At 49.1% G+C, this 22,829-nt stretch overlaps 1 protein-coding gene across 2 annotated transcripts in view; it reads right to left on the minus strand.

The window, feature by feature from the left end:
- Positions 1–22,829, minus strand: part of BCORL1 (BCL6 corepressor like 1) — a 69,260-nt gene that overhangs the window by 10,884 nt on the left and 35,547 nt on the right. The window contains exons 5-11 of one of the 2 annotated variants that reach the window (XM_041000016.1): positions 18,085–18,250; positions 17,045–17,125; positions 14,435–14,824; positions 10,613–10,836; positions 5,643–5,864; positions 4,500–4,666; positions 3,514–3,659 (exon numbers count right to left, since the gene is read on the minus strand). In XM_041000016.1, the coding sequence (XP_040855950.1) occupies positions 3,514–3,659; positions 4,500–4,666; positions 5,643–5,864; positions 10,613–10,836; positions 14,435–14,824; positions 17,045–17,125; positions 18,085–18,250 (1,396 nt within the window). The remainder of the gene's footprint in view (positions 1–3,513; positions 3,660–4,499; positions 4,667–5,642; positions 5,865–10,612; positions 10,837–14,434; positions 14,825–17,044; positions 17,126–18,084; positions 18,251–22,829) is intronic. The other variant, XM_041000017.1, reaches the window with a different exon arrangement.

Genomic DNA, 22,829 nt, shown 5'->3' on the forward strand with positions numbered 1-22,829 from the left:
CTGAGCAGCGGCTACTCCATTTCCCAGGGTTCCATCATACCCCTCCCCAGCTCCTGAAATCTAGTCACCAGCTGAGGGACATGAAAGGAGACAGAGAATAACAACAACAACAAAACAAACAAACAAAAAACAAGTAGTCTTTTGACGCGCAGCAGAAGTCTCTACCAGGAAAAACAAAGCTGTGACTTGAATGAGCTTAAGTGATAACTGTTAACCCTTTCATCAGTGGAGACCAGAGCAGTCCTGGTCCTTCTGACATCCCAAGCCAAAGAGCAACACTTGCTCCAAACCCCTACATTCTCTCCACCCATCCTTACCATCTCCAGCAAAATGGGCCCCACTTGAAGCCCACCTAATATGAAGAAAGTACACATTCACAGCCCAGATGATGGGAATTTTTCTGCTTCACAAAAAGGATCTACTACAGTAAGCCTGAAAAACATGGCGTACCCTTCCTCTTAGAAGGGTTTGGGTATCAGACTTATCTAGAACAGGCACCTTGTGTGAGGCAAGGGAGACTACAAGAGGCATACCATGATGCTCAGCCTCCCCTCTTAAGTTTCCACAAAATGGAGCCTTTCTGGCCAGTTAAATGTCTCAATTGATTGGCTAAATCTCCACCTGCAGGTGCTGGAACCCCATATAGGCAACAATTCATATCCCAGCTGTTCCACTTCCCTTCCAGCTCCCAGCTTGTGGCCTGGGAAAGCAGTCGAAGACGGCCCAAAGCCTTGGGACCCTGAACTCCATCAGAGACCCAGAAGAAGCTCCTGGCTTCTGGTTTCAGATTGGTTCATCTCTGACCATTGTGGTCATTTGGGGAATAAATTAGCAGATGGAAGATTTTTCTGTTTCTCCTTGTCTTTGTAAATCTGCTTTTCCAATAAAAATACATAAACAAACAACTAAATCTTTTTTTTTTAAGGCATTCTTTGCACCCCACAGGGACCTGCCTTCCTTTGCTGCCCAGTGGCACGTACAGTGGGCGAGGCTGAAGACAATCAACAGAGAATCTGGCTGAGCAAATGCTTGGGGCTGAAAAACATGCTGGGAAAGTGCCTCAAGCACATGGGCCAGGTGAAACAACAACACACAGGTCTCTGCAGACGCACCCAGCCGCGGGGGCTAAGGAGGAGGGGGCGGCAGCGAAGCATCCTGGCTTGTGTCCTGTGGCCTTGGACGCCACTCTATCTAGCCATCCCTGGAAATGTGCTGGGGAGGCGTACAGTGATGACACCAGACACATATCTACTGTGAGGCATGAAAACAGCCCCTGATGACGAAGACACAACGTCATGAATGTACCACAGGCAACTGAATGACCCACTTTAAACCAGTTAATGCTTGGTGACTTTTACCTCAATTTTAACAAACCCTTGAGTGTTGTCCTCTAACGCCCCCAAACATCCTTTGGGTTAAAGCCAAAGTTCTTGTTAGAACTTTCTGTGGCAAAGAGATTTTATAGCACTCCATCAGCTCCCAATCCCCGTTACTAACCAGCTATACACCCATAAAATGGGGAAACAGGGTCAAGATTTGGATGAAGCCATGCAGCTTCAACAGGTTACGAAGTGCCAGCAATAAGATGAGTTTTTGGGCCCGGTACGGTACCCTAGCAGCTAAAGTCCTCCCCTTGCACATGCCAGGATCCCATGTGGGCAGCAGTTTGTATCCCAAACGCCCTACTTCCCATCCAGCTCCCAGCTTGTGGCCTGGGAAAGCAGTCAAGGATGGCCCAAAGCCTTTGGACCCTGCATCCATGTGGGAGACCCGAAAGAGACTCCTAGCTCCTGGCTTTGGATTACTGTAGCTCTGGCCATTGCAGCCACTTGGAGAGTGAACCATCGGATGGAAAATCTTCCTCTCTGTCTCTACTCCTCTCTGTATATCTGACTTCCCAACAAAAATAAGGTATGTCTTCAAAAAAAAAAAAAGTAAGTCTTCTGGGCTGGCATGATGGCTCAATGGGCTAATCCTCCACCTGCACGGGCCAGCATCCCATACGGGTGCCAGTTCAAGTCTCAGCTGTCCCACTTCCCATCTAGCTCTCTGCTTGTGGCCTGAAAGAATAGTTGGGAGATGGCCCAAAGCCTTGGAACCCTGCACCTACATGAAAGACCCAGAAGCATATCCTGGCTTCAGATCAGTTCAGCTCCTGCTGTTGTGGGACATTCGGGAAGTGAACCAGCAGAGGGAAGATCTTTCTCTCTGTCTCTCCTCTCTATGACTCTGCTGTCTCAATAAAAATAAATAAATCTTTAAATAAAGACTTAGTTTGCGCTTTGCAACACACACTAGCATTTGTTTATTTAAAGGGGTACCCTGGCTAAAGGGCAGGATGCCAGCATGCCATTTTGGAGGCCAGTTCAAGTCCTGGCTCCTCAGTTTCTGTTCAACTTCCTGCTCATGTGCCTGGGAAGCAGCAGGTGATAGCCCCAATCCTGCCATTCCTGGCGCTCACAAGGGTGCCCTGGATGGAAGTGTGTGCTCAGCCTGGCCCATGGCACTGGGGAGTGAGGCACAAATGGAAGATCTCTCTGTGTCTCTCCCTCTCTTTGTCTCTGGTCCTCCCTCCATTACTCTGCTTTTCAAATCAACAAATAAACTCTTGAAAAAGGGCTGGCTGGTAGTTAGGCTGAGCTGACAGAAAAGAAAAAAAAAACACATTAATTTCTAATTTTTTAAGAACTCAAATGTTTACAACATCCATTTTTTGGAGTTTCTAGGAAGTAAAGAAAGAATTCATCTGATTACAGAAATGGTCAGACAGCTTTCACCGGACCCGAACAACTCCATGATCCACCGAGACCCCTGCAGAGCCCCCCTGGGTTTGCTGCCCGAGATTCCTTGATCAAGACAGAGTCTGCGGTGTCCTTCATTGCACTGAGATGCTCTGGATGTGCCGGAGTGCTTTCCTGGGATCTCGGCGGATTCACACATGTGCATATGCTGTGCACAGTATGTGAGAGGAGGTCACTGAGGGCAGCTCGACCGGGGTGCTGGGACCCCATAGGACCAGCTCCGCTAGAGGGAATGGCAGTTATTGCTGCCCAGGGCAAATGACTGAAGGAACATCTCAGGCCTACTCTGCCTACCCTTCAAGGACATGGCCCTGGGGAAGCAGAGCTGCGGTGTGGAGGGGGATGGAGAAGGCTCTCCTGCCACTTCCCACCCAGGAGGGGTTAAGATCTGTCCTGCATGGCCTCCTCAGCTTGACTGGAACCTGAGCCAAAGCCAGGATTGCCCTCAGCAGCCTTCCCCCATCCTGGCCCCAATCCCGTTGGAGCAGGCATTTGAGGAGGAAACTGGCGGATGCATCTCTGTCTCTCTCTCTTTTGCAAATGAACAAAGCAGACAGGAATTTCTGAGGTGCTTGAAGGAAAGTGTGAGGAGGGGGCAGGTGGCCCTCATGGGAGCACTCTGAGATCAAGGGAGATGAACAGGGTCTTTTCCCAAGTTCAAGCGGAAGTGGTCAGCCCCAGGGATGGCAGATGCAAGCATGCCAGTACTCACCACTGAGGAAGCGCTTCATGGTGTCGCTGCTGGCCAGCTTCATGGCCGTCTGCCCCGAGTAGGTGGCCAGCGTGGGATCAGCCCCGTAGGACAGCAGAAGCCAGATGGTCTCCAGGTTGTCATTGACCACTGCGTCATGAACTGGCCTGTGGAGGTGACACAGGGTGAAGACAACAGGCAGCCAGCAGGAACTGAGGTGTCTTGGCTTCAGGCTACCTCAGCAGAGAACAAATGAGGTGACTGTCCCCTCCCCCTGGGTAATTCCATAATCTTCCATCCCGCCTTTGCATATCTTCCTCCTCCCTTCTCATTCTCTCTCCCTACCCCCATATCTGCATGCATGCCCTGTCCCTCTCCTGACACCCTCAATGTTCAGTTCCTAGGACACAATAATATTCTGCTGGTCTTCGTGGAGTTTGGCGGAGAATGGGCCTGTGAGCAACAAAGAAGTTATAGCAGATGAAGTGGGGGTACAAACTGCCACTCAAGAGGAAGGAGTGGGGTGACGGTGGCCAAGTGGAGCCTCGAGGTACTGGGACCTGAACCCCAGTTCACGTCTCTATTTTGCCCAAGAACCAGGCGCTCTGTTAGAGCAGAGGAGAAAGGGTGCGATTTCTCTAAGACCCCGTAGGTGTGTTTAGGAAAAAAAAAAAAGTATATAGAGATCAATTCACAAAAATCCAATGTGGAATGTTACCCTGAGGTCAGCTCCCTAGTTAACTCCTAAAGCCCCAGAGTCTCCCTCAAACAGTTGTCGCACCAAGCTGATCGGGGAGGGGGCGGGGCAGTGTTAGTGCTGACACCTGCAAGGGATGGGGTGATGCCTCGACAACCACGGCCTTCCCATGGGAACCTGTGGGACACTGGCCTTCCAAGAACTTATCAGCGCCTGCCTTCAACATGAGTCCTTTAGAAATGCCTCCTGACCAAGCCAAAGTCCAACTGCTGAGTGCTCTAAGTTAGGGGCAAGGGTAGGACAACCTTACCTCGTGCCATCCTGGGCGCTGCAGTTCACGTTGGCACCATGTTCCAAGAGAATATTCAGAATGTCAGTCCAGCCACGTGAGCAGGCCTCATGCAGGGCTGTGTAGCCAGCATTGTCGCGGTGGTTCACATCCTCACTGTCCTTCTGCAGGCAGTACATGACCACGTCCTGTGGGCACAGGGAGAGCCTTGAGAGCACAGACAGATCTCCCTGCTGTCACCGGGACACCAGCTCTGCTATGTTTCCGGGGCAGCAGGGAGGTACATTTGACGGCAGAGAACACACATTTGGGCTGGCAGTCACTCTAAGAGGCTCACCTGCCCCTGCAAAGCCCCAGCACCTGGACCTGCACTCCTCTGGCTTTGCAAGGCAGCTGCAGATGGGGGCAAGGAGAGGGGCGTGGCCAGCACAGCCTCTGGGAAAAATTAAAAAATGAGTTAAGATGAACCAGCCCCGAATACTGGTTTCGGCAGGATCAATGTCCACACCAACGTAGTCACTTCTGGCCCTCCCCCACTACCCTCCAGCAAACCAGCATTGCTCTGCGTAAGCTGGCAGAGGGAGCTGCTGCTAAGCCTCGCTCTTCTCATCCATATAGTGTGCATAATAAAAGTGACCTTGCAGGCGTATTGTGAGCTTTAAGTCACAGGAAGACATCAAAGACCTCAGCATGACCAAAAAGGTGCTAGCTTCCCTTCCTGCCATCTTCTCAACACACAGAGAAGGAAGATAAAGAGGGAGTCGCTCAGTTTTTCCCCTTGACACCTCTCCCAGCAGGTGCAATGAGGGGATGGTGAAAAAGTGGGTAATAATCACCTTTTATTCTTCTTGGAGCAGGGGAACAACCACAGAGAGAAATTCCAGACAAGGAAAAAAAAAATCCCCATACTCCTGTCTCAAGTCCAGGAATGCACTGGATGATATTTTGTTACTACTTCAATGTTATTGCAGACTGTCATTCAAATGAACTTGCATTCCCACAAAACAATCAGATGAAGGGCAAGGCAAACCCCCACCCTCTATAGGCAGTGTGGGCAGGGGAGGCAGGCCAGCCTGGACACAAACCCCAGGGGAGCCAAGGGTGAGAACAGCTTTGCCAGAGCTGCCCAGGCTGATGGAAATGTGTAGTCAGCAGCCAGCTTACCTTATAGCCAAGACGGGCTGCCCGCTGCAGGAGGGTCTCACCAGCGTTTTTGTTCACAATGAGCCGCCGTGCCTCCGGGGGAATCTGCCGGATTGTGGGGGATTCCGTGGCCTCCTCCGGGCCGGCACTTCGGGACTTAGAGGGTGTGCATGGTTCCGTGGCTTTCGCTGAGGTGGGAGACTTGGGCGAGCGTGTCTTCTGCTGGCTCCAACGACCTTTGCTCTGGAAAGCCAAGATAGGGTCATGGGGCAGGCCAGACAACACAGCCACTCTACTTGGGCCATGTGCCCTCAGTGATGTCTATGTTGTGCTTTGTTGATGGTAATCCCAGGAGCACAGACCACTGTCACATTGAAAGCAGAGGACCTGCTACCCACCGGTGGTGGCGAGATGGCAAGAGGCTCAAATCCTCATCCCAGGAAGTACAGACTGATGAAGGGATTGGAAATCAGAGATGTGGATGACATACCTGTTCCACTTAAGCACTCTGCCCACCTGCCTACCTTCCCAATTTCAGTGAGTCTTTTTTTAAAAAAAAGATTTATTTTACTTGAAAGGTGGAGTTAGAGATATGGAAAAAGACCTTCCATTTGCTGGTTTACTCCCCAAATGGTCACAATGGCTGGAGATCAGCTAGTCCAAACCAAGAAGTAAAGAGCTTCTTCTGGTTCTTCCACGCAGGTGCAGGGTCCCAGGGGCTTGGGCCATTGTCTACTTCTTTCCCAGGCCATAAAAAGGGAGCTAGAAAGGAAGTGGAGCAGCTAGGACATGAACCGATGCCTATGTGAGATATTGATGCTTGCAGGTGGGGGAATAGCCTGTTGAGTCACTACACCAGTGCCTTCAGTGAGGGTTTTACAAGTCAGCCAGATGCAACAACAAATGCAAACACTGAGAGTAAAGAGAATCAAGGACATTGGGACCTCATCCCCACCACCCTTACAAGCATTGCCTGGACACTGCTGCCTGTCTTTCTCCGTGTGGTGTCCCTAGACCATACCCAGATCCAATTGGGGCAGCGGGGTGAGTTCTGACTTCAGATGCAGAGACACCTGAGCTTGAACCAGGCCTCAGCCAGGCACCAGCTCCAGAGCCTGGGGCACAGCGCAACCCCCCCGAGCCATACTTTCTTCTTTACAGGGTCTCAGAGACAACAGCCCAACCAGGGACCATGACCTTAAGAGGACAGACCAAAAAAAAAAAAAAGGGCAGGCACTCAGAGCCTCTTCCCTGTGTGCCCCAAGTGTCTTCCCTTCTCCCCCTTCAAATGGGTGACTGGGGTGTCTCCAGTGGTAACCCAGGCCTAGCTGGCTGTAAAGGGTCTTGGGGTCCTTCCAGAGGAGGGGGGGCAGGTACCACATGTTCAGATCAGGAGCAACTGTGCTGGAGGAACCAGATAGAAGGAGCCTCGTCTACATGTGGACCAAAGTTACGTGAAGAGACCTTAGGCTTGGAGCAAATGACACAACTGGACGCCACTTCGAGGGGCCCTTGTGTGGGGGGAACTCCCTTTGTCTGTAGCAGGGCCATGAATCCTTGAGGAGGGGGCAGGGGGCTGACTGTGTTAGCCAGCCTCCAAGATGCTCCCTGACGACCACACCTCTTGACCCTTGGCCCTGGCGTAGCCCCCACCACACGAGACAGGGCCGACCTGTGTAAGCCATAGGAGATCGCAGACATTGCAGTCTGACTTCCAAGGCTGGGGCCCCAAAAGACATGTGTGGTTTCTGTGGTGCTCCCTCTCGAATGCCTTGTAGAGGCACCGTCAGCTGCCAAATCAGGAGGACACTTCAGGAGCACTTTAGAGAGGTGCAACGGGGCCAGGGTAGGAGGCTGCCTATCAACAACCAGCATCGGTTTGCCAGCCACGCAGCAAGCCACCCCAGAAGCAGATCTTCTAGCCCCATTCCAGCTTTCAAATGATTGTAACTTTGGCTGACATCCTGACTACAACCACATGAAAGACCCCAAGGCAGGCCCAGCTAAACTATTCTTGAATTCTGGAGTTTCACAAACCTGTGTGAGAGAATATATACTTGTTATTGTTACGTTGCTAGGTTGTAGACCAATTTGTTACACTGCAATAAATGATAGGAAGGCATCTTCAAAAAGTCAATGGATGTGGCCAGTGCAATAGCACAGCAAGTAAGCCTCACCTTTGGCATTGGCATCCCATATGGGTGCTGGTTCATGTCCTAGCCACTCCACTTCCCATCCAGCTCCCTGCTTGTGGCCTGGGAAAACAGCAGAGGATGGCCCAAAGCCTTGGGCCTCTGCACCTATGTGGCAGACCCAGAGGTATGTCCAGGCTCCTGGCTTCAGGCTAGCCCAGATCTGGCTATTGCAGCCATTTGAGGAGCGAACCAGTGGATAGAAGATCTCTCTCTCTCTCTTCCTTTCTGACTTTCAAATTCAAATCTGGAAATGGGGTTCATCTTCCTTTCATTATTTCCAGTACTCAGAGCTGTGCACATCAGTGCACCAATAGTGGCCAGGTGCAGTGCACTAGGCAGTCAGAAAATATTGCCCAGGGAAAGCCAGCCAAGTCAGCCTAGTGGCAGAGAGCAAGCGGAGGCCTCAGGGCAGTTGTTCCCTCCAGAAGATCCCAAGAGGCATGGGAAGGCCTAATGATTAGGTAGTGAGGTACAGTCCCCAGCAACAAGAGACTAGCTGGGAGGGCCCAGCACCCCTGGGTGAGCAGCAGGAGAGAGCATGCCATGGCAGGACTGGAGCAAGCTGGGCTGAAGCACCCAGGTGTTTCAGGAGGCTCAAGCAGGAACCCAAGGGTAACATGCCTTGTGGCAGCCACAGCTGTCAGAGAACAGCAAGGTAAGGAGTAAGTACAAGTGTGGATACCCCTTGCTTCCCCCTCCCCCCACAGCCCTTGGCAGAGGCCCCACACCAGTGCTGGGGAACTATCTCTAGCCTCCCACCATCTCACTTGCTACGACAAAGTCCTGCGCCATCGGGGCTACCAGAAATGAAAAGAAGGTGAGAGGGACAAACAAGAGGTGCCAGGAGGGACGGCAATATATGCTGAAACACATTTTTGCAGGCACACTACCAGGCAGAGCCACCGGGTGGGATGGAATCATCAGAATGTGTCAGGGAGGTGGGGGGGGGGGGGGGGGAGAACAAGCAGGAACCTGGGGTGCCTTCTGTCTCCAGCTCCTCTAGGCTGCAAGGCTTCCTATCCAATCGCCCCTCCCACAGACTGAAGCTATTTGGGAGCCTGAGAGCCACAGGGAGGCGCTGTGGCTCTTAAAGTACACAGGCCTGTTGCAGCAAGGCAAAGTAACTGCACTTAAGTCTCTTGTCACTTTTGATGAGGCTAACTAAACCATTGACCTCAGGACTGGCCCTCAGGCGGAACAGGTGAAGCTGCCACCTGCAGCACCAGCATTCCGTATAGGCATCAGTTCATGTTTGAGCTGCTCCACTTCTTATCCAGCTCCCTGCTGATGCATCTGGGAAAGCAGCGGAGGTAGCAGTGATTGGGCCCCTGCTACCCATATGGGAGACTGGGATGAAGCTCCAGGCTTCTGGCTTGCATCTGGGCCAGGCCCGGTTTTTGCAGTTATATGGAGACTAAACCAGTGGATGGAAGATCTGTGTGTGTGTGTGGGGGTGGGTGTGTGTCTCCCTTTCTTCTCTGTAACTGTCTTTGAAATAAATAAAATAAATCTTAAAAAAAAAAAAAGCACTAGCCTCCAAAAGCATAAAAGCATTTGTTCCCGGAAACAAGAATGGTAACAGAAGCAAAGCACTTGGCACAGACCATCCTTCCCTTGGGCCCTGTCTGTCTCCCACTCTGAGGGTCACGGAGAACAGATGTCATGGCCATGTTGTGCCTCATGCCCCTCACGCTGCCTCAGCCCAAATGATGAGGAGAATGCCCAAGCAAGCCCCAGAGAGCACTTCAGCGTGATCGAAGCCCGTCGCAGACATTGCTTCCTTTGTTTCTCCAAGCACTCTTGTGAGCCACAAAGACCATGGAATATAGCTCCGTTTTGAAGGATGAGGAAATAGCCTGGCATCCCTCATGTGAGCTGGAATAAGGCTGTGGCTTGGGTGGGGGAAGGGCTAGAAGGGAAGCAAGCATCTGGGTCTCCCACTTTTTTGCCCTTTCAGGGATCCCTGCCCAGGAACTGGAGATGGAAAGAGCCATTAACAACCACAAGCACCACAACAAGCCCAGCTGGGCCTCGGGGAGGGGTGAGCGATGACAAGTGCCTATTATGGATCACATTTGAATCTGGACCTTTACTTCTCTCAAATATAGAGCTCACATGGATGAGCACCCCCCACCCCGTGATAGTGCAATGTGGAATCCAACCCCAACGCTATGAACATTAGACCCCAAAGAGATGTTTGCTTTGAGAGGGCATCCTAGGAATGCTTTTCGGGTTGACTATGACTGCTCACTTGCTCACTCCTGGGCTGCCACCAGACATGCGGGAGCTGGGACAAAAGGCAGAGCAGGGCAGCTATAACCTGGGCCCAAGTAGAATACCTCAGCCAGCTCCACCCTCAGGCCACCCTTGTCTGGCTATCAAACTCCTTGCTCTTATGAGTTATTGTGGTTGTTTTTTCTTACCTTGACTGGTTCAGGAAGCCCTGTGATTGATTGGCTTCCAGTGACAAAAGCTTAACATTGGATGTTAACAAAGATATTCACACTAACATCCTGCCATATTCTAGAATGCTTCTTTAACTCAAAGGAGATCCAGGCAGTGGAGAGGAAAAGCCCTCATGGGCCCATACCCTGTAAGTAAACCTAAATTCCCATTTTTCAGATCTGCCCCCTAATCCTTCTAGAACAAGTTAGGAATACCTTAATAACGATAAGTACATTTGATCCCTGCCATACCTCCCTGCCTTCCTTCCCTAAATGCCTACTGACCAAGGAACTTGGTGGGCTCGACCAGCCTGTGCCCCTCCCCTAGACATGTTCCCTGATAGTGACATACCTTTGTCTCTTCAGAGACGTTTGCCATGTGCTTGGTTTTGCACTTCCGTTTTCCTGATGGCTTTTCGGAATTTTCAAGGCAGGCTGGCTCCTCCAAATTATTTGTGAGGAAGCCATTTGGTGAATCCGAGATCCCCTGGGTTTTGGTGGGTAAGAGAAGGTTCCTGTTCCTGAGACAGTGCTCTGAACTTTGGGAGGAAGTCTTCTGCTTACGGGCCTTTAAATCTGAAGGCAAGAAAAAAAAAAAAAAACGGGAGAGAACCATGTCAAAGACACAGAACCCAGCAAAACAACACTATCCTTTTGATTGAATCAGAGGACCTATGGGAATCAGAAGGCAAATGTGAAGTTGTGGAAATGTCAGCTAACAGAACCTAGTGCACTGCTGACTGTGCCCCAAAGCCCTCCTTCAATGGACACTGGACTTCAACATCCAAGTCCTTCCCTCTATCAACAGAGACAGCTCCCAGCCCTGCCAGCAGGAGGCAGCCTATTTGGCTGTCTTCAAGACAAGGGTAATTTTAAAAGGGTCCACCCATAGGCCTAAGCAAATCGGAGTTTCTTTCCAGGTTCCCCCCGCCCCCAGACACTGGTCTGTCTCCACTGCAACATTAAAAAACAAAAAGCCAAAAACAAATTTGGCAGCTCTGTTGATGGAAAGCATCAAGTACAGTGGGGATAGGGCATTCATGTAAGACGCTGCCTTCTGGCTTCAGTTCTACTCACCTGATGGTCCTCCCTGTCACTCTCTGAGGACACAAAGATGAAAGCCCTAGAACCTCCCTGAATCCAAAAGATGCCATGAAGCTACACAGCTGGTAGTCCATGGCAGAAACCTTCTGCCTTCCCTGGTTGGAAACCAAGTCACCAGTGTCACAACAACACATGGGGTGACACCTCAAACTCTAGCCACAGCTCACTGAGCAAAGTTCATTCTAAGTTCACAAGGACTGTTGGGAACTCCATTCTCAAGACTCTCCTTCCAAGAGGTGCACGCTAAAGCCCACGCGTGGGGGCGATGGCTCAGGTATAGGGGCAATAGTATCTTTCGCTATCTTTTAACATCAGGTTACATGATTAGGGCACTAACTGTCAACGGTGTGCAACCCAGAAACTCTGTAAACCCTCAGTTTCCTTCCCTGTAGAACAGATAATACAGTTCACATTATAGGAGTGATGTAAGAATAAAATGAAATTAACACACACAAAACTCTTTTGATAACATGTAAGGCAATATATTGCTTTATTATTTATGCATGGACTTTTTAGTTAGGGCCATACCTGTATGTTATATCCCTAAAGGATAGACTATCACACCAAGCACATAGCAAATGATCATGCTGTCTGTCTATGGAATACATGAACTGGGGTCAATCTCTAACTTGTGAAACGAAGAGATTAATATCCAAGAGTTCAAATTCTTCTCCCCTGACCTTGACATAGGTTCTGTGTGAGACATAAGGCATTGGCTATAGTTTATGCACAGCTCTTACAAGACCAGCTATCAGACCATCCCCTCTTTATCCAACTAGCTCCATCCCACAAATGGGTCCGTACAGCCTAACGGCACTTTCACTGTGCACCTTCTAAACTAGAACTTACTTTTAAATTTTTGTTTGAGACAAAGAGAAAGAGAGAGCTCTTATCAACCAGTTCTCTCCCAAAATGCCTACATTGCTGGGGAGCTGGGATCAAGGAACTCAATGCAGGTCTCCCACCTGAGTGGCAGGAACCAATTACTTGTATCATCAACTGCTGCCTCACAGGGTTTGCAATGGCAGAAAGTAGAACGAAGAGTCTGGACAAAAATCAAACCCAGGTTCAAGAGATGGGACATGCTTGTCTTAACCACTTAGCCACATGCCCACTCCTCAACTAGGGTTTTGATGCAGCAAGTTTGGACTGAAGCAAAGGAGGAAGGAACAGTTAGGACCCCGGGAAACATAGGAAAACCATATTACAGTGTTCAATGACTCATAAAAGAGACTTTTGCCCCTACCCCATTCACCCAGAGCAGGGCAAATTCAGGTTCATTCAGCTGTGGAGGAGCTAGTGGCTTTACCATAGCACGCTAAGGAATTAAGAGTACACAGCACACAAAGGAGGAGTGTGAGAGGAAGAGGCTCTTTTTTTATCTCTGAAGGTTAAGAAGAGAGATCCTGGGCACAGGGTCAGATAGGGGTAAGTAAGGGTGATCTGCCTAGTTTGACCTTTGCCTAGTTCTCTGATGTCAAACCAAATGACAGGAGGAGGTGGAGTTGGAGCTTCCAGAAGACAGAAAGGTCTGGCAGGCAATTCCTGCATAAAAAATGTCATTATCAGAGCTGGAGAGGAAGGTTACCGCAAGACATGCCAAAGCCAGCTGCCTCAATGCAAAGCCCTTCAGACACATCCAGAGAGGAGGTGGGGGTAGGGGGGGAGATGGAGGGAGACAGATACAGACTTTTCAACAAAGGGAGCTTCCCCCAGACAAGCTAGGAAGACTTGATTGGTGATGTTCTCTGTGCCACTAGAGGTGTCCAAAGGCCAGCTAGTCACTTATCAGGAACACTGCGGAATCGCTAGCTCTGCATTGACTGGCCAACTGTACCAGGCTACCCTGAAGGCCTTTTTGGTTTCAAGAGCCAACGAGTTTCGTAGGAATCCTCCAAGTGAGGAAATTAGCCCACATCAGAGAAGATGGGTGGGTGCAAACACTGCTCTTCATCCCAACACAAGTGGCTGAGGCCAATGGCTCAACAATTCATCGATAACCAATCCGTTATGACTCTAGCAGGAGAAAGGGAAAATTGCCCCTACTCACTGCATAGTTTGATGAAAATTAGCTCAATTACTCTCTTGAGCATAAGGATAGTAGTAGCATATACATCACCATTTAAGCTGAGCCAGAAATGAGGTTAAGCTTTTGCTGCATTATTATAGGAAACCCAGAATTGTACCCGCTCAATATGAGGTTACTTAGTTTCCACTGATAACAAGCTGCAGATGTCTACCAGTAGCTCAGGATGAATATATCACGGGAGGCAATCAATTGCTGTTTCAAGGGTAGATGGTCATAGGATGAGAGTGAGAGACAGAAGTGTTCTTATGCAACTCAGGGATATGCTTTTTGCTCAATTAGAAATCTACTATAGGAATGGGCCTGAACAGTCCTTAGTAAAACACATTGCTAATGGACCCTGGCAGTTTGTGCCTCCTGGAGTACAGGTGACAGTTTTAGACATGACCAAAGAAAGCTTGCCTTTCTCTTTGGGCTGTATGCTTTCCCACCTCAGGTCCAACAAAAATGGAGCTGCTCTGGGTCATCCCAACGCTTCCCTCTGCTTCCAAATACTTTCTGTGGTTTCACGGAGAAAGCCAAGTGGTGCCTGACTTTGGCTTGGAAGTTGTACTGCAGGTCTGAGGGAACTGCTGTACTTTTGAGCTTAGGAGCTGAAGAACCCCAGGAAAGGCAGCCAATGCCCTGACTCTTCTTGAACCTGGGATATGAGAAAAGAGCACCCAGACTCCTAAAAGTCTCAACTCACTGACATCAAGTTGCCCACTTGGGTGACAACTTCTGTCCCCATGGCCTGGCCCAAAGATTTGACCTTCATGCCCTCAGCTCTCCTGCAGATCAGTCTGGACTCATTCAGTCTCAATGCAAAGCCAGAAGCTCTGGGCTGAAGCTGAATAACCCCACCCGACAGCTGGAGATCACCACAGTGCTTGCAGAGGCCTTTGGCTGCAGCACAGAACGCAGCAGCATGAAGACCTGTGATGTCTGAGGCTCGCCAGCAGCCCAGTTTGCTGTGGGAATGGCAGTCCCCCTGGCCAGCCTTACCTGCTCTCCCCTTCCGCTGTTGCTCTTCTTCTTGCTCAGTAAGGTACTCCCCACTCTGATATTTCCGGTTCTTCTGCCGTCTCCGCTTCTTCCTCTTCACCAGGCCCTCCTCCTCCTCTTCCTCCTCTTCTTCATTGGTGTCCCACATCTGCCGGGCAGCCTCTGTCCTCCAAGGCATCTCTCGGGCTCGCCACAGGTGTCTTCGTCCCTGGCTCAGCAAGGTCTTGTCCTGGGCATGATGGCTACGGTACTGGGTGTCCCGCTGGGTCTTTCTCACCTTTCGCCGCTTAGCTGGGGTAGGGGCCACCTCCTCTTCCTCTTCGGTGGGGAAAACTTCCTGGCTTCCCAGGTCACTGTCTGCCATACCAGCAAAGGAGCTGCAGATGCTTCCTGGGAATGAGATGCACAGAAGACAGTCACAGACCTCTCCAGAAGACAGTGTGTACACTCTAAGCGAGTCCCCTGGGCTAGGGGTCCCAAGTTTAGGTTCAAGTTCAGGTTCTGCCAGTTATCAGTCATGCACCTTGTAAAAGTTCCTTCATTCTATTTCCTCATTTGTAAAATGGGGCTACTAGTCTTCCCTTACTGACCTCTTGGAGCTGTTTGGAGGCTCAGATACGATCTTTCACCCAGAAGTACCTTATAGAAACTGACATGTCATACTACTATCCACTATTAAACACACACACACACACACACACACCCTGGAGCCAGTGCCACGATGAAGCAAGATAATTCTCCACCTGTGCTGCCAGCATCCCATATGGGCTCTGGTGGCTCCACTTCCACTCCAGCTCCCTGTTGTGGTCTTGGAAAACAGAGGAGGATGATCCAAGTCCTTGGGCCCCTGTACCTATGTGGGAGACCCGGAAGAAGTTCCTGGCTCCTGGCTTTGGAATGGTCCAGCTCTGGCCATTGTGGCCATTTAGGGAGTGAACCAGCAGATGGAACATCTCCCTCTCTCTATCTCCTTCTCTCTCTGTAACTCTGCCTTTCAAAATAAATATAAATTAAAAAAAAACACAACCTTACTTTCATATGTTACTGTGACACTTGAATTCAACCCACAAACTCATGCTTAGCACATAGAAAATGCTAAGCTTCAGGAGGAAGGGGGCAGAAGAGGACCACAGGTCCATCTGTTTAGCAAATTGGGCTTTGGTGGAGTATGAAGAAGGCCCAACTGGCTTTGTTCCCCAGGCCTGCTCACTCTGTGGCCCCACCATTTTCATTGCTAGAGCCACCCTAAATGAGCAGAAGCCTCACAAAAGAAAAGTCAAGCAAGGAGTCCTTTTCCTGTGAAATAGCCTGCTTTAGTCACGCCCAAGTGCTCCCTGGCCAGTCCCTTTTTCCTTCCACTGACCCCACCTCCTGCAGAGCTGCCAAGAGTTCAGGGGTGGAGCTTCGCCCAGCACTGCCTCCCACCCACCCCCCGCCCTAGCACAGCTGTTCCTCACTGCTGGGCGGGGCAGCCACTTCCCCTTCTTTCCTGACAGCCCTGGAGACTGGACCAGTGGCACCTTTCCACCCCTCTTTGGCCACCTTGCCAGGAGGCCATTTTCCCCTTTTGCCAATTTCCTTCAATTCTAACAACGAAAGTACAATCCTAAATTGGCTGGTTGTGGACACCCGGAGACCTGACACCTTCCTGGGAAGCAGCTGCAAGGCATGACCATCTTTCTTGCAAGTCTCAGCTATTAACTTGACCATCTCCAGACCCAAGTGAGGTCAGCAGAGAAGGCAAACACAGTGATCCTGAACCCAAGCTTCAAACTGGTCAGATCACTTGCAGACAGCACCTATGCAACAAACTTTCCATGACACAGAGTGAGCAAGGAAACCAAGTGTTCCACTTAATCTAATACTCTGGGTAATGTACAATCACCATAGAGATCACACGGGGATCACCAATGGCCAGACTCAAACGCGACAGACGGTGTCTAACGCCAAAATGCCACTGGCCTGAGTGTAATCACTCTTTGATGATGGTTCGGAAGATCCTTTTTGATTCTGCAAGGCCTGTAGGCCATCATGATGAGCATCAATGACCCTCATGTTTGCCATGTGCTGAGGTGCCAGATCACTGAGTCTCCACAATGCTTCATTTCCCCATGGCAGCTAGTCCACCTGGAGATCCAAGTGAAACCATCTCTAGCACCCTGTACCAATGTGGAGGCTGGGAGAAGACCAGTGGTGCATGGCAAGGGCCATTTTGAATTCAACCCTGGGGTTGACCAATACACACTGAGGGAGGCAAACATGATGATGCCCACCATAAAAGGACACTAAGATCCAGACCCAAAGGCTAACTGTCTGACTTGGGCCTCCATAACCCTCTGATGCCAGAACTTGCAGCAGAACCAGCTTTCCCTGCCTCCTTTTATCACTGGCTCTTGACAAGACATGATGGATCCCTGACCTGGGATGCTAGGCCAATAACAACCCTAAGACCATGGGCACTATCCCTGCTGCCACCTGTAGAAAGGAGCCACACAACTTGGCACTGTGAATTAAATTGTCAACTCTCTGCCTTGGGCCAGTGGTAAAATCATTCAAATGATTGTCTACCTTTCTCTGCAGTGCAGACGCCATGCCTTTAATCTCACTTACCAGACTGACTGCGCGTGCGGGTACTCAGAACTACAGGGATGAAGTCCCGAAAACTGCTCTTTGCTTTCTTCTCCATGGAACCTGGAACAATGCGTGGTTTGGGGGCAAAAATAGCACAGAGTCTGACAATTGGAAAACCCTGTCAGAGAGGCTGAGGTGAAAAAATCAAGGGAGAGTTAATGCTTCCGCCCCTGGTTACCCTGAGTTACACACATGACCTTGCCTTATGCTACTATCACATAGGCATGCTCTTAGGTAATATGTATTTCCCAGAGGCTTTTGGAAACTTGGAGGTTGGTCATTTTTGCTAACATTAAGAAAGTCAATTCGTAGAATTAATTCAATGTTAGGCCAGGAGGTGGAAGGTCCAGCAAGCCTAGATAATTTGGAGGCCATTTTACAATTAGAACCGAGCTGGAGTAAGTGCCAGAAAAGCTTAACCCCAACAAATGTTGGAGGACTGAGGAAGGCAGGGAGATGGGAGCAGCAAGATGGCGAACTGGGAAAAACAGTTATGTAAGAACAGGAAGGGCATGTGAAATGGACCAGATCATGAGTACAAACTATTGTGGTCAGGACTGCATGGGATTCCCTCCCTGTCGGCACACAGAACTACTGGTGGCAAAGCACACAGGTCAAGCAGGTACCAGTCCCATCTCTGAAGGACAAGAATAATCTAGGAATTTTCTAAATTCCTCTGGCCACATAGGTGGCAAGTTATTTCTCTTTTTTGAACCAGAACTTTCCAATATATCTCAAAGTAGAGAAATCCCCATTTTACTAAATCCCCCTGAAATCTGTTTCTTGTTTGAGCCTCAATCCATTGCAGAGAAACTGATCCATTACTGGGAAGCTCACACCTCCTTTGGCCTTCAAAATGAGCCTTATTCTAGAATGCAGGGTGAAGAGGCACCCCCAGCCTCCCTCCTGGCCAACCTGGGAGGTCAGAGTCCCCAGTCCAGCCCAGCCCAGCCCAGGAACAAGCCTGGGGGCCCCTCCGGGAGCAGTCCTGGGGGGGGGCCAGATCCCTGAGGGCTTACCTTCCTCAGGGCAGTCAGCTCGTTTCCCTGGAGACTGGGCTTCTGGCTTTGCTGGTTTCCGCTGCTTGTGCTTTCCCCTGACTGCACTGTGCTCTTTTCCTGACTCGGAGGATCCCCTGGGGCTTTTCTTCGTGGGTTCCGGGGGGTCACTAGGTGGCTTCCGGCACTGTGGAAGGGTAGAGTCAGGGTGGAGGTCACTTTTGTTACTTTTCTTCTCCCAACATTTATTGGCTTGTTTGAAGGTAGACGTGGGGAGAGAGAGAGAAATCTTCCACTCTTTGGTTCGCTCCCCAAATGCCTGCAACAGCCAATTCAGAGCCAGGGCAAAATCAGCAGTCTGGAACTTCAACTGGGTCTCTCATGTGGCTGGCAGAGACCAGGCACTTGGGCCATCTTCTACTGCTTTCTCAGGCATATTAGGAGGGAACTACATCAGAAGCAGGGCAGGCAGGACTCAAATCAGCACTTACATGGGATGTGGGCATCACAATCAGTGGCTTAACTGAGTCACGATGTTAGCCTCATTTTTGCTTCTTAATAAAGCTCTTCAGGATTGGCATTGTGGCATAAAGGACTAAGCTTCCACCTATATAATGTTAGCATCCCATATGGATGCAGGTTCAATACATAGCTGCTTTACTTACGATCCAGGAGAAGCAGAAGATGGTCCAAGTGCTTGAGCCCCTGTACCCATGAGGGCGACCTGGGAGACCTGGATGAAGCTCCTGGCTCCTGGTTTTAACCTGACCTATCCCTGGCCATTGCAAACATTTACAGAGTGAACTAGAACATGAAAGACATGTCTATCTTTCCCTCTCTATGATGCCTTTCAAGTACATAAATCTTTAAAAAGAAAAAAAGGAAGAGGAAGAAGGGAAACAAAGTTTTTCCCAGAGCAGGTATCACTGTACAGCAAGTTAAGCCACTGTTCTGAGGCTGGCGTTCTATACTGGAGCGTGGGTTCAATTCTTGGCTGCTCTGCTATAGATTCAGCTCCCTGCCAATGCATCCTGAGAAGCAACAATGATGATTCTGCCACCCACAGCGGTGACCCAGATGGAGTTATGGTCTCCTGGCTTCAGCCTGGACTAGAGCTGGCATTTGAGCAGGGGGGTAGTGAATAGGAAATCTCTCAATCTCTATCTCTCACATTTTAAGTGTAAATAAATTAATAAACATTAAAAAAATGGGCCCGGCACAGTGGCCTCGCAGCTAAAGGTCCTTGCCTTGAACGTGCCAGGATCCCATGTGGGCACTGGTTCTAATCCCAGCAGCCCTGCTTCTCATCCAGCTTCCTGCTTGTGGCCTGGGAAAGCAGTCAAGGACAGCCCCAATGCCTTGGGACTCTGCACCCAAGACGATCTGGGCTCCTGGCTTCAGATTGGCACAGCACCAGCCATTGCACTCACTTGGGGAGTGAATCATTGGACAGAAGTTCTTCCTCTCTGTCTCTTCTCTTTGTACATCTGACTTTGCAATAAAAATAAATAAATCTAAAAAACAAAACAAAATAAAGAAACAAAAACAAAAGTACCTCTCCCTGGGTAGAGCCATATGCCTGTATCTGACAGCAGACATGAGCTGCCGAGGGCGGGAGCCTGAGGAAGGCCCCATCCGCCACCTCCCCTGGTGGGCAACAAAGTCTTTTTTTGACCAAATCCGGTCTCCTGGCTGATCTCTTTATGCATCCCCACTTTGTCATCTTAAAAATGTCTACAGAATCTGCATTCACTCATCATCCAAAGTCACTGTAAAAGGTACAAACTTTACAACTCTGTCTATCCAAATACCAAAAACATCTCTTCTGCAAGTTGGGTTGACTACATTGTTCAAATAACTTAGCTGTGAATGGTACGGACACCAACAACTGAAAATAATTCTCAGTATGGGCCAACTGAAGAAAAAAAACCGTTTGTTTTCATGTGTAAATTAATACCAGAGAGGAGATTCAACTATGGCAAAAAGAAAAACATAACACCAGGGCAACTGAAATCCCCCCAGACATATGAAGCACAATACAAAGACCCGGGCATTATTAACAACACCACTTTAGACTGCAGCACTTGCCACTTCTCCAAGGGCTCTCATCTCTATTATTGGATTTTTATCCTACCAATGACTCTGAGAAGGCTGACATTATCCATACTCAACCGATGAGGAAACTGAGGCTGGGTGATCTATGCAGGGCAGCCCACAGCCCAGGGGCTTCCTAAAAGGTGGGCCACTTGCAAGTTGGCTCGTTTGTGTTGCAAAGAAAAGGATATAGAGCTGGCAACAAGTCCCTGGGCTCCTGGACCCCGACCTGGGACCCCTGGCATCAGTTCTGACTACCTCTCCTTCCCTACTCTCACCTACTGCCTGGTACATCCAGCAGGCATGATGGCCATGCTCACACACTGCAAAGCCACCCTCAGCCTGAAAGTCACCAATTTTCACAAGTTTGGGGGTCATCCTATGCCACTCAATGAGACACAGGACAATGCAGGGGTCTCCAGCATTCTGAGATCTAGGGAGTAGGGAATAAACAAAATGTTTAAGTAAGGAAAGCACTGCCTAACCAGAAAGGAAGAGTTAAACCTACTTGAGTTCTTTTTCCCTTAAGCAGACCTACCTCTAGAAGGTGTTCCCACGCAGTCTACCTCCGGCTAAGAGACGGTAAATACTTAAGGGAAGAACATATGTGAGGAAGGGGGAGTTACCCAATCCCCGGGACTCGCCCAATCCCGTGAACTCTCCTTGCTTGAGGGCTGAGCTGAAAGTTTCTCTCTCCTTGTGCTCTGTCAGTTTTTACAAAGTAACAATGAATGAAAAGAATTTGAGAAGGGAGAAGATGAGCAACAGCTGCTCAAAAACTGACCTTCAGGTATGGTCAGAAACTTCTTCAAGTGGGGGGTGGAAATAAGAGTGAAATGTACATGAATTTGAACATGTCCTGTTTACTCCTGAGTTGTTTTTAGCTGCACCAAAACAGATATTAACTTCTGCTCCCTAAGACAGACAAAAACAAGAAATAACATCTAGAAGGGATTTCTGTGTGTGGCTGCATGGAAAGTAAAAATACTTTGTCTACTCCGATTTATGCGAAAAGTTGAGAGGATAGAGAAGAACAGATAAATGAATATTCCAGTTAGCAGTTTTGAAACATCTTCCAAAGAATGAGAAAATAATAAGATGCTCCCAGAACCAATGAGGCAGAACTTTGATTATCCAGAATGTCCTTCAGGACTCGCAGAGGTTCTGGGCAGGTAGGCAATGCAGGCGACAGGACAATACTCTGTTCCTCAGCCATGTCCTAAAGGGAACACCTGTGAACTAACCTCTGCTCTTACTTGGCTTACCAGCAGTTTCTTTCTTGAGAAAATGGATGATTTAAAAAGAGAACGAAGTTACTTGGTCTGCCAGAAAGTGGACATTTACTAAATCATTGCAGACAAGTTACTAAGGGCTGCATTGCATGCAGGTCCTTAACCCATAACTTCTTTTCTCTGACCTCTGCATTCATCCGTGGGCCTACTGAACTGTTCATCTTCTATAGGGAGAGTGGTGTCCGCTTGTTATTGAGTCTTCTGCAAGACATCAAGTTCCTTGAGAGCTGAGACCGTGCCTATTTTGGCGATAATACTCACAGTAAAAGTAGTCTCTAACTTTATTATGTGCCAAGTATTAAGCAAGTTAGCTTATCATGTGTCAGGTACTTACACCAATCTAATCTAAGGAGAGAGAGAGAGAGAGAGAGACATCACCTCATTTGTTTCCTAACAACAGCTTTATTGAGCTGTATCACACAATTCACAATTGAAGTATACAATTCACCCATTTTTAGTACAATCACAGATATATGTAACTATCACCACTTATCTAGTTCTGGAACTTTTCCATTACTGCACATGGAAACCCCACACTCACTAAACAGTCAAGACTCAATTCCTCCATCCTAACTAATCCTAGGTAATCACTAATCTACTTGATGCCTGTCTCTATGGGTTTCCCTAATCTGGACATTTCATATCACATCATTTAATCTGCACAATCACCCTATGAATAGGTACTATTATTGTCTCATTTTATGGGTTAAAAAAAAAACTGAGGGCCAGAGAGAGTAGCTTGACCAATATTATTAAGATCACTAAGAATCAAACTCAAGCTCTGGGCCTGGATCCAGAAAAGAGATTCCTCACCAATTCTACTACATCATCCTCCTCCTGAAGACAGTGTCCCTCTGCCTGGAGGGGTAGGGCGTTTCAACAAACACTTGATAAATATTCACTGAGCCAGTTGTGGGCAAGCAGAGGGAAGGTGGCACTGCTGAAGAACAGGGAATTGGGAGCACACAAGACTGGCATTGCAGCTTTGCCATTTGGTAGTTGTGTCAACTGTAACTTATCCCCTCTGAGCCTGTTTCCTTCATTTTCTCACCCATAAGTTGAGTGCGACATTCATCTCACCAAGTTCCCGTTCAGACAATTAAATAGCATATGTAGAAAGCCCTTGGTATAAAGGAAGAGGGCAACAGGACCAAACCCAATGACATGAATGAATATTATTCCTATTACGTTACCAACTGTTCCATACCATGACCTAAGTTCTTACTTCGTCTCTGACACCCTGGGGTGGTGGTGGGGCTACTGAGTCAAATCTACCCAAATTCTATTCCAGGGATTCTTAACCTGTAGTCTGTAGGTAGCCTTTGGGGAGGGGTTGCGCCCACGAAGTCAGTGAAATTACTGGCAAAAATCTGAGGCTGT

This window comes from Ochotona curzoniae, unplaced genomic scaffold (assembly GCF_017591425.1).
Source record: "Ochotona curzoniae isolate NIBS_2020 unplaced genomic scaffold, NIBS_Ocur_1.0 scaffold_1852, whole genome shotgun sequence".
NCBI classification, from domain to species: Eukaryota; Metazoa; Chordata; class Mammalia; order Lagomorpha; family Ochotonidae; genus Ochotona; species Ochotona curzoniae.